General features: G+C 46.6%; 1 protein-coding gene and 1 long non-coding RNA gene across 6 annotated transcripts in view; one reads left to right on the top strand and one right to left on the bottom strand.

The window, feature by feature from the left end:
- Positions 1–157: 157 nt before the first annotated feature.
- On the bottom strand, positions 158–10,879 carry LOC140634256 (uncharacterized). The gene is made up of 3 exons (XR_012031767.1): positions 10,745–10,879; positions 8,257–9,991; positions 158–383 (listed from the first exon to the last, which is right to left on the bottom strand). It is a non-coding gene; the product is annotated as an uncharacterized lncRNA (long non-coding RNA).
- The window catches only part of USP48 (ubiquitin specific peptidase 48), an 84,046-nt gene continuing 80,559 nt past the window's right edge, over positions 8,626–12,112 (top strand). For 3 of the 5 annotated variants that reach the window (XM_072827942.1, XM_072827940.1, XM_072827943.1), the window contains exon 1: positions 8,629–8,946. In XM_072827942.1, the coding sequence (XP_072684043.1) occupies positions 8,813–8,946 (134 nt within the window). In that variant the 5' untranslated portion in view covers positions 8,629–8,812. Of the gene's footprint in view, positions 8,947–12,112 lie in introns of all 5 variants that reach the window. The other 2 variants (XM_072827941.1, XM_072827938.1) reach the window with 1 other exon arrangement.

Consider the following 12,112-nt stretch of genomic DNA (forward strand, 5'->3'; position numbering starts at 1 on the left):
TGAATAAAGTTGCCCCAGACACAGTGAGTAGAAGGATGTTCACGTACTGGAACTATCCTGCCAAATGACGTTTGCCCCTATTACACTCTGTTTTAATTTGGAGTGGGGAAAGTAAGCTCTTGCTCAGTGCAACTATTTGTTTCAAATAAAAACATTTAGACAAAAAAGTGCTGAAGCTACTTCTAGGTTTATATAAAGAAAGTGTGAGACAAAGGTCAGGTAGGTATACACAGGGAGGCAGTGAAGGTCAGAGCAACGTGTTGGGGTCAATCACTCTGGGTCTTGCTGGCTCAGGGCAGTCCTTTTTTGCTTGAGGCAGTAGTTTTGGCTCACAACAGGGGATGCTTTGCCTGCGAGGTCTTTTGCCTGATTTAAGAGATAAGCTGGAAAGAATATAATTAATTAGAAAATACAGACTGAGGTCAAAATGGAAGTAGTCGAAGTCCTCTTTCATTACTACTGTAATTACCAACTTAGCAACTTATAATTCTGGAGGTCAGATGTCTAGAGAGGGTTTCTTTGAACTAAAATCAAGGTATTGTTGGCAGGGCTGCAATCCTTGTGGGCACTCCAGGAGAGAATCCATTTCTTTTTCTTTCCCGGCTTCTAAAGAGTGCCTGCATTCCTTGGCTTGTGACTCCTTCCACCTTCAAAGTCAGCTGAGTAACATCTTCTCTGGCTCTGACCATTCTGCTTCCCTCTTATAAAGACCCTTGTGAGGGGATCCCTGGGTGGCCAGCGGTTTAGCACCAGCCTTTGGCCCAGGGCGTGATCCTGGAGACCCAGGATCGAATCCCATTGGGCACCTTGCTTGGAGCCTACTTCTCCCTCTGCCTGTGTCTCTCATATTCTCTATCATGAATAAATAAAATCTTAAAAAAAAAAAGACCCTTGTGGTTACATTGGGTCTATTCAGGTAATCCAGGATAATTTCCATATTTTAAGATCTTTAAATCTCATCTGCAAAGTCCCCTTTGCCACATAAGATAACATATTCACAAATTTTGGGCACATTTGTCTTACTCTGAGCTTCCATAACAAAAATACCATGTTAAAATAGAATAAAAATAAATAAAATACCATAGACAGTGTGCCTTAACAACATAATTTCTTATAGTTCTAGAGGCGGGGAAGTTCAAGTTCAAAGTACTTGAAGATTTGGTCTGGTGAGAACTCAGTTTCTTGGTTCATAAAAAGCTGTCTTCTCAGTGTCCTCACATAAGTAGAAGGAGCAAGGGAGTTCTCTGGGGTCTCTTTTATGAGTGCTAATCCTCCTTCATGATCTAAGCACCCCCAAATATCATCACACTGGGCATTAGGATTTAAGATGTGAATTCTTGGGACGCCTGGATGGCTCACTGGTTGGGCACCTGCCTTCGGCTCAGGGCGTGATCCTGGGATCCGGGATCAAGTCCCACATCGGGCTCCTTGCGGGGAGCATGCTTCTCCCTCTGCCTGTGTCTCAGCCTCTCTCAGTCTCTCATGAATAAATAAATAAATCTTAAAAAAAAAAAGATGTGAATTCTTGGTAAATGAAAGCATTCAGAATATGTCAATAGCTTTGGGGGAGGGCATTATTCTGCCTACTATAGTCCTATAGGTCATGAAAAGTTTAGATTTTGTCTAAAGTGTGAAAGGATGACAGAGTGACATAATCTGATTTCTTTTTCTTTTTGTTTTTTTGTTGATTGATATAGAAGTGGGTCCAGGACAAAGGCTGGCAAAAATCCAGCTGTGCTTTATAAGAAATACTTGTTTAGTCTTCCTCCATTCCCAAAGTTTCTAAACCCTTGAAATTTCCTAGAGTGATAAAGTTGTCTTTTGTTATTTGTAACAAGCCCCTTCCAACCACACCTGACTTCCTGTTAAGGAAGTGGCTTTTGGAAAGCCCCTGGGTAATAATCTAAGAATGGAGACTAATTGCCAAGAAAACCAATCATGTTTAGAGGGCTGGAATTTTCATCCTCAGGCCCATCCTCCCCCCACCCCTGGGGAGTGGAGATAGCGATCAATAATCAATGGCCAATGATTTAATCAACTCCCGCTGCATAATGAAATCTCCATAAAAACCTAAAAGGATGGGGTTCAGAGAACTTCTGGGCTGGTGAACAGTGGAGATGCTGGGAGTGTTGTGTGTCCAGGATGGGTATGAAAGCTCTGTGTCCCTTCTTACATACCTTGCTCTATACCTCTCTTCTATCTAGCTGTTCCTGTGTTACATCCTTTCCTTTTCTTTTTTTAAAGATTTATTCATGAGGGACACAGGCAGAAGAAAAAGAAGGCTCCTTGCAGGGAGCCCGATATGGGACTCTATCCCAGGTCCCGGGATCACGCCCTGATCATGAAGGCAGATGCTCAACCGCTGAGCCTCTCAGGCGTCCCCGATACATTCTTTTCTAATAAACTGGTAGTTAGTATGCTCTCCTGAGTTGTGAGTTGCTCTAGCTAATCAGTCAAACCTGGGGAGGGGGTGATGGGCACCTCTGACTCAAAGCCAGTTTGTCAGAGACACAGATGAGAACTTGGATTTGCCATTGGTGTCTGAAGGGGTGTATGTGTATATACAGTCTTGAAGGTCTGAACCCTTAACCTGTGTGATCTCAAGGTAGTCACAGAATTGGGTTAAATTTGTAGGACATCTGGCTGGTGTCACAGAATTGCTGATGCGTGGAAAACCCATACATCTGGTGTGAGAAGTGAAGTAGTAATGTCATGTAGAGAAAACAGATAGGGAGAAGTTTTTATTTTATTTTTTTAAAGATTTATTTATTTATTTATGATAGAGAGAGAGAGAGAGAGGCAGAGACACAGGCTCCATGCTGGGAGCCCGACGTGGGACTCGATCCCGGGACTCCAGGATCGCGCCCTGGGCCAAAGGCAGGCGCTAAACCGCTGAGCCAACCAGGGATCCCGGGATAATATTTATTATTTTATTTTATTTTATTTTTTATTATATTATTTTTTATATATTTTTTTAAGATTCCATTTATTCACTCATCAGAGAGAGAATGGCAGAGACACAGGCAGAGGGAAAAACAGGCTCCATGTCAGGAGCCCGACATGGGGCTCGATCCCGGGTCTCCAGGATCACATCCTGGGCCGAAGGCAGCGCTAAACCGCTGAGCCACCAGGGCTGCCCAAGTTTTTATTTTAAAATAGCATTTAGAAAACCAACAGAGGAGGAGGCAGCAGCAAAGAAGACAGAAAAGGAATTGCAGCTGAGGAAAATGGAAAACCAGGAGAGGATAATGTCCAGAAACCAAGAGAAGGACATTTCAGGATGGTAGGAGCAGTGACTGTAGAGAGCTGAGGACTGAGAGAGGACCCCTGGATTAGGTAACATGGAAGCTAACCTTGATAACGTAGAGGAGTGATAAGGTCAAAGGTCATAGGCCAGATCGGAGTTGGTTGAAGAGTGAATAGGGGGGGAACTGATCCCGGGACTCCAGGATCACGCCCTTGGCCAAAGGCAGGTGCTAAACCTCTGAGCCACTCAGGGATCCCCAAGGGTTAAGTATACTGTTAAAGTGAACTTCACCTCTTTTTACTTTTTATTTAAAGATTTATTTATACTAGAGAGAGAAAAAATACACATACACACACAGGCATGTGAAGGCAGGGGGAGGGGCAGAGGGAGAGGCTCCCAAGCAGACTGTGCTGAGCTCAGAGTCCAATGGGGTCTCAGTCTCAAGTCCCCAAGATCATGACCGGAGCCAAAGTCAAGAGTCAGATGCTCAACGAACTGAGCCACCCTGGCATCCCAGATTCTCCTTATGTCTAACAGTTGTTTCTTCCGGACCTTCCTTCTAGGGTCCTTCCCCTGTTCCCAAAATGTATTAGGTGAAGGAGCAAGCCGTGTGGCTGTGCACAAGAGAGTTCCAGGCAAAGCAAGCCGTCAATGCAAAGGTCTTGAGGCAGAATGGTGCTTGGGTAATCATGCACTGGGAGGAAGGCAGGGTTGGTGGAGCAAAGTTGGGGTGAGGGAGAGTGGTGGGAAATGAGGTCTAGGGGTTAAGCTGCAGAGGAAAGGGCCCTTGTTTATTATTAAGGGAGACAGGAAGTTTAGAAGGTTTTTAAACCAAGGAGTGTCCATCTGGCTTATGTGCAGACTACAGAGAGGCAAGGGTGAAACCTGGAGTCCAGTTAGGAAGCTTTCTAATCCAGGTGGGACCAGGGTGGTAATGGTAACTGCAGAGTGGTTGTATGTATTTTGATGGCACAATTGACAAGATTTGTGAAAGGACTGGATGGGGGTGTAAGAGAAAGACAGGTTAAGCCTGCCTCTAAAGTTTCTGGCAGGATAGAGTTGCCACCTGCTGAGATGGCCATGTTTTAGAAGGGTATTTGGGGGCAAATGCAAGTAGAATAAGGTAGGTTTTGGACATGTAAAGTGCAGAATACCTACTGCACATTGGAGATGCCAAGTAAGCAGGAGGGGATATACAAATCTGGCATTTTAGGAGGAAGGTCAAATCTAGAGAAATGAATTTGGCAGTCATGAGCACACAGCTGGTATTTAAAGCCACAGGAGGAGATCAGATCATCCAGGGAGTAAATGTATTAGAGGAGCGGTCCAAGGACAACCCTATGCCACTCAAATTTACAGATGAGAGAGGAGAACGGACCAACAGAGGACACTAAAAAAGAATGACCAGTGAACCATGGGAAAAGCAGGAGAAAGTGGTGTTCTGTGACTTAAGGAAAAGGTTCCAGGGCAGAGGGTGAAAAATGAGTCAAAAGCTTTGGATAGGTCAAGCAAAAATCAAGTGTGAGCCTACCAACAAGATTTCACAGTGTGACCTTCATATGAGTGGTTGTGCGGGTATTAGAGGCAACAGCCTGATTTGGAATGGGCTTACCGGGGATAGGAAGAGGGAACTGGAGAAAAGTATAGACAACCCTTTCTGGTTTTGCTATAAAGGGAGCAGAGAAATGGGACAGTAGCTTGAAGGGGATGTGGGGGTCAAGAGACGGTTAAACTTGGGAGAAATCACAGCATATTTGAATGCTGACGAGAATCATCCAGTAGAGATTGAAAAATTCATAGTGTAGGACAATATATCCCACAAGACTCAAATTCCTGTCTGCTGTTATGGCATGTATGTCCCTGATGGATTAGAAATCGCCTAAAAAGCATGAAGTTGAATAAAAGTCAAAATAGCTGCACCAATGCTTCGGCAAAGCTCAATTTTAAAGTAACTTTCTTCCCTCTTCCATAAACCTCCCCTACCACCCTAAAGACAGGATGAGGAGGCTGGCAGCACAACACAATTCCTTTCAAAACCAGCTATAGCCTGTATTTCCCTATAAAACACCCTAGCCCCTTCCTCTGGGAGGACTTCCAAATTTTTTTTTTTTTTTTTTAAGATTTATTTATTTGGGAGACTGAGAACATGAGCTGGGGGAGGCAAAGAGAGAGAAGGATAACATTCCCCACCAGGCTTGGAGCCCGCTATGGGTCTCAATCCTAGGACCTGGGCACGATGACCTTGAAATCAGACACTCAACCTACTGAGCCCCTACAGGCCCCCTCGAGGGCTAGTAGTTTTTGAAGGCCGTAGCCCGCTGTGGGGCCTCCTTTGCCTGGCAAAGCAAAAAACTATTGTTCCTCTTTATCCCTAACTCTGTCTTCCTGTTATATTTTGGCTCTGAATCATGGAAGTCTCTTTTCGATAACACATCTAAAATGCAATACAGTTGACTCTTGAACACAGATTTGAACTGTGTGGGTCCATTTATACTTTTCTCGATAAATACAGTACTATTTTTTTTTTTAATAATTTTTTATTTATTTATGATAGTCACACAGAGAGAGGGAGAGAGGCAGAGACACAGGGAGAGGGAGAAGCAGGCTCCATGCACCGGGAGCCCGACGTGGGATTCGATCCCGGGTCCTCAGGATCGGGCCCTGGGCCAAAGGCAGGCGCCAAACCGCTGCGCCACCCAGGGATCCCTAAATACAGTACTATAAATGTATTTTTCTCTTCCTTATGATTTTCTTAGTGACATTTTCTTTTCTAGCTTAAGAATACAATAAAAAGGGGATCCCTGGGTGGCTCAGCGGTTTGGTGCCTGCCTTTGGCCCAGGGCGCGATCCTGGAGTCACAGGATTGAGTCCCACGTCGGGCTCCTGGCATGGAGCCTGCTTCTCCCTCCTCCTGTGTCTCTGCCTCTCTCTCTCTCTCTATCATAAGTAAATAAATAAATATTAAAAAAAAATACAATAAAAAATACAGTCTAAAATACATAGAACATACAAAATGTGTTGTTATCGATAAGGCTTCTGGTCAACAGCAGGCTATCCGTAGTTATGTTCTTGGAGAGTCAGAAGTTATACCCAGAATTTCCACACCACCGGGGGTCAAGGTACAGCACATGGTTCAAAGGTCTACTGTATATTAAAAATTGAAGCCATCTCTCTTCTAAACCTGCTGCTGCTTCTGTAGTTCCTATTTTACTAGGGATAAACTCAACTACCAGGTTAGAAAACTGCATAGAGTAGTGACAGCATGGTGACTAAGATCACTATTTCATCATGTGCCAAGGAAAGGGCTATGACCCAGAATTGAAAGTCAAATAACAAGGTGACTAGACAAAAAAAAAAAAAAAAAAAAAAAACCAAGGTGACTAGACACTGATTAGACCAACATCAAGTTATAGCAATTCCACATCCTAAATATCTTTCAAATTTGTCTCCTTATGCCATACCTATTATGAAATAGGACTACCTCCATTTTGACCTTAGTCTATACCTTCTAATTAAATTTGTTCGTTTATCTTTCAACTCGTGCAAAAGACCCTGAGGGCAAAGCATCCCCTGATGTGAGCCAAACTATCCCCTCAAGCCACAAGGACTGCCCTGGGCCAGCAAGATCCAGAGTGATCCAGGTAAAGATGGATGTGACCTTCACTGCCCGCCTGGATGTATTGAGCACTGTCCCACATATTCCTTATATAAACCTGGACGTATTTTCAGCACTTGGGAGACATTCTTGGAGACACTAGTCCACAGTGTTCCCGGTGTCGGCCTCACTGATATAAACTCCTTTCTTATTTCACCACTACTCATGCTCCTGCTTTGGATTTTGTCAATGGTGAGTGGCTGCACCTGGTCTGTATGGGTCCCCTAGAGCCCAGGTGTTCTGAAACCCCAGCCTAGTTACATCTCCCCAGTTGAGGCCTTCATTATCTCAGACCTGTGTTACTTCAATAGTCTTAGTAGAGGTTTCTCTGCCCTTGACCTTGGCTGAGACTGAGGAAGCCGTACAAAATGCAAATCTGCACTTTTATCTCTCACCAGCTTTAAACATTTCAAGGAATCTCTTAGATAAAAGCAAGGTCTCAGCCTGCTTCTCATAGCTTACTTCTCCCTGTCTCAGAATTTGTTTTCTGACACCAAGAAGTTTCTTCTGTGCCTTTTCTCTTTGTGGTTCCCTTTTGTAATGGTGCCTTCCCCGCCCCGCCCCCCCCCCTTCCTGGCTAAGTTCTACTCAACTTTTAAAGATGTACTTAGACAAAAAAAAAAAAAAAGATGTACTTAGAGATAAGGTCTTCCGGTAAGCCATTTCCCGAGTCCTGCAAACTTCCAAGGCTGATAAGGGGATCTCTCTTTCTACTGCACTCCCCTCGCCCACCCCCCAAAGGCGGGGACCACGTCTTATCTACGTCATGCTTTCTGCAAATGTTTGTCACTTTAAGCATCAAGTCCAAGGTTATCCAGCTGGTAATTAGTGCTTAAACCCCCGGCGGGCTCTCATTCAAATGCAAAGTCCCCCAAAATCTTCCCTCTAGCAGTGCTTTTAATAGTTTGCAAAACACTTCGATGAGGCTAGTCTTCATATCCTGGGGCAAGACTTGTAAAGAGGAAATGTTTCTAAACCCGGGAGCTTCAGGAAAGTACTAAGCAGTCATCAAGAAAGAGAGAACAGCAGCCGGGAGGGTCGGCCAGCTGCAAAGAAGACCCTCCCAGCCTGAAAAACCGCACCCAGCAGCCCTCACCCGAAGCCCCCTCCACCTCCAGGACTATAAATCCCAGCATGCCTAGCGTCCAGTGAGTGACAGCACGCAACGCACGCCGGGAAACGTAGTCCAGCCCTAGTTCAGGAAAAGGCCAGAACGTCCCGTGACGTCAGGAGGGCTCGGGAAAGGGGTCGGAACCGGTCCAGGCTCAAGTTTAATCATTTTGTAGCGAGCCGGCCCTGGTTTTCTTTTCTTTTCTCTTTTTTTTTTTTTTGGTGACCCGGTTTGAGGTCCTACCCCCGCAGTCCAGCGGCCCTATGTGCGTTGAGTAGCTTCTCGCGTGACTCCTTCAAGGTTAAAGGGGAAGTAGCAGAGAGCAAGAATAGGCAGCCTTTTGCTCTCGACGCGCCGACTCGTTAGGATAGTGGTACTCAGGACGCTGGCCTGTGCGAGAGCTGAGACGCTGCTTCCCCAGCAGCGCCGGTGAGGACGTGGCAACACTAGCTCGAGCGGCCGCTTCCTTTTCCTCTCGGCGCGTCCGGCGAGAGGCGCGGGGAGGCGCGAAGGCTGCTGGGAACGCGCATGCGCTCACAGCGGCGGAGAGTACACCTCCAACGTCTCCGGGCGCGGGGGGTGTCGGGTGTCGGCGGCGGCGCTTTGCGGCCGGTCGTGCGGGTCGGGCGCGGGCGGGCGGGCGGGCGCGGCGGCAGTGGCGCGCACAGGTGATTGACTGGCCAGCTGGCTGAGGAATCGCCTGGTCCCGGTTGCTGGCAGGTGGCGGAGCCCACTTGGGCGGCGGCAGCGGCGGCAGCGGCGACGGCCCGGCTCGGGAGGCGCTCCTCGGGCCAAGGCCATGGCCCCACGGCTGCAGCTGGAGAAGGCGGCCTGGCGCTGGGCGGAGACGGTGCGGCCCGAGGAGGTGTCGCAGGAGCACATCGAGACCGCCTACCGCATCTGGCTGGAGCCCTGCATCCGCGGCGTGTGCAGGTGAGGCCCGCGCACCGGGGCCTGGCGCCCGTCTGGCTCCGGACCTTGGAAAACTGGGCTGGGGCCCGGGGGTCTCGCCGGGGGAGAGGACGAGGAGAGGACGGCGGGCGGCTGTGCGCTTCCAGCGGGCGCGGAGAGGGGGCAAGGCGGAGGCTTCCTTCCTCCTTGACGCGTCCGGGCGACCCGGGCTCGCCGCTCGGAGGTGATGCTGCTGAAAAGCCCTTTGGGAAAGGTTCTGGCTTCTTATCTAGAAGATGGCGGTGGAAATGGTTGCAGGCAGGAGCGGAGAGCTTAGCAGACGTTGTTGGCTGTTGCATGTTGGCCACGGCTCGGCCTTTTCCATTGTAGGAAGGGAACTTGGAAGCGAGTTTCATCCCCCGGTATCTTTTATTACTGTGGACGCTGGGCTTGGTCACCTTCGTATTAGTTTTGGAGACGGCAGGTTTAGAAAAACGTCTGGGCAGCCTACGTCATCGGTACCCTTCACCCCCAGTTGACCTCCCCTCTCTCCGTTCATCTGTTTTAGCCCTTTTTTTTTCTTCTTTTTTTTTGGGGGGGGGGAAGGGGGTTGCGTTCCGAGTGCGCCACTTGACCCAAGTTCGAAGTTTGAGCTGTGTTGGTTCTGCCCTTCACGTCTGCTCAGCCCCCTTGAACCTTTGCCTTGCCTTTTAGTTGGAATTCTCAGGCATTGTTCCTTGTCTCTTCGGATTTCTCTGCCTTCTTTTAACGCGGGAACTATAGTTTTTTTTTTTTTTTCTTCTTCTGGAATGTCTTGTTGAATCGACTTGGCCGAGCCGGGCATGCTCAGTAGCCTCACTTCAGCAGGCGTTTAGCAAAGGCTTTCTGGAGTTTTTACACTCCGCGGCGGGATCCGGAAGGCATGGAAGTCCAAGGTCTCAGCTCTGGAATTTATAAAGTCGGGTTTGAGAAGTGATTCCAGGTAGGGAGCTTTCATAAGGCAAACGAGTAATTCCGAGCTCTGGGCGTCCGGCTCGCTAGGAGGGCGCATCTGACTCCCAACAGTAAGTACTGGCATGACAAGAGTCTGTGCGTAATAGAATGTATGAAGTTGCAGTTAGTTTCTCAACGTAATTAGATTCCAGAGTAACCAAAGAAACAACAACAAAAAACAACAAAACTTTTACACTGTTGCGATCCTGATTTTTTTTTTTTAAACACAGGTGAAGGAGTAGAAATGGGCTGGAACCACTATAAGAATAATGTCAGTTTTAAGTTGCAGTTGCAAGGTTTATATCCAAGCAGGGGTTTTTTTGTTGTTGTTGTTGTTGTCGTTTTGTTGTTTTGGCATTGAGATAGAATTCATATATTGCGTGATTCACCCATTTAAAATGTACTGCCCAGTGTTTATTTGTATATTCATTCACAGGGTTCAGCTATCACCACAATCTTAGTTTAGAACACCCCCCCCCACCACCGCACCCCTAACTCTTTAGCCGTTAGGTTGGCACTTGCCCATCGCTGTGCACCACCACCCCAAGCTCCAAGCAACCACTGATCAACTTTCTGCCTCTAGATTTGCCTGTCTTGGACATCTCATGTAAATCGAATTATAAAACAGGTGGACTTTGGGGGATTCCTGGGTGGCTCAGCGGTTTCGCGCCTGCCTTTGGCCCAGGGCGTGATCCGGGGGTCCCAGGATCGAGTCCCGCCTGGGGCTCCCAGCATGGAGCCTACTTCTCCCTCTGCCTGTGTCTGCCTGTGTCTCTGCCTCTCTGTCTCTCATGAATAAATAAATAAAATCTTTTAAAAAGTCTGTAAAATATGCAACAAAACTTACTAAATGTATAATTAAGTGGCATTAAATACCATTACAAGTTGTACAGTTGTCACCATTGTGTAGTTCTAGGGCTTTTCCATCACTATAAAAGGAGACTATCCGTTACACTTTGCCTTTCCCTCCTTGCAACCCCGGGCAACCACTGATCTTTCCATCTCTGGGTTTCTGTATTCTAAATATTCCATATAAATGGAATCCTACAATATAGCTTTTTTGGTCTGGCTTTCACGAAACCTGTTTTTCATTGTCTTCCATGTTGTATTATTGATCAGTACTTTTATTCCTTTGTGTGGCTGAATAACGTTCTGTTTGAATATATACCATATTTTGTTTACTCATCAGTTGATGGACTTAAACCCCCCCAACCTTTACTGAGAAATAGTTGACAAATAGAATTGCCTATTTTTTTTTTAATATTTTATTTATTTATTCATGAGAGACAGAGAGGCAGAGACACAGGCAGAGGGAGAAGCAGGCTCCATGCAGGGAGCCCAATGTGGGACTCGATCCCGGGTCTTCAGGATCACGCCCTGGGCCAAAGACAGGCACTAAACCGCTGAGCCACCCAGGGATCCCCCAGAATTGCCTGTTTTTAAAGTGTATTTGATAGACCTATGTAGTGGAATGAGTACTAAGATCAGGGTGGTTAAACACATGTCACCATAATAAACTCGATGAGCATTTTTGTTATATCCATTTGGCCTGTTGTGCTGCTATGAATATTTGGCTCAAGTTTTTATTAGAATACTTGTTTTCAGTTCTTTTGGGTGTATACCTAGGAGTGAAATTGCTAGGTCATGGTAATTATGTTTAACTTAGGAACTGCCACACTGCGTTCTACAGCTGCTGTGCCATCATTTTAAATTCCCACCAGGAATGTATGGGGGTTTCAGTTTCTCTCCATCCCTTGCCAACATATGCTATACTTTCTGTTTGCTATCCTCGTAAATTTTTTTTTAAGTTTTTATTTATTCATGAGAGACCCAGGGGGTGGGGGGCAGAAACAGGGAGAAGCAAGGCTCCATGCAGGGAGCCCGATGCAGGACTTGATCCTGGAACCCCAGGATCACACCCTGAGCTGAAGGCAGGCGCCAAACCCCTGAGCCACCCAGGGATTCCCCCATCCTAGTGAATTTGAAGTGGCATCTCGTGTTTTTGGTTTGCATTTTCCTAAGGACTAATGAATTGAACATCTTCTCATGTGTATGTTGGCCATTTTTCATTTATTGCCGAATAATCCATTTTATGTATTTTCCACATTTATATATCCATTCATCAGTTGATGGACATTTGGGTTTCCACTTTCTGGCTACTATGAATAATGTAGCGAAGAATATTTGTGTAGGGGTTTTTGTATGGATGTATTCA

The sequence above is a fragment of the Canis lupus genome, chromosome 5, assembly GCF_048164855.1.
Source record: "Canis lupus baileyi chromosome 5, mCanLup2.hap1, whole genome shotgun sequence".
NCBI lineage: Eukaryota > Metazoa > Chordata > Mammalia > Carnivora > Canidae > Canis > Canis lupus.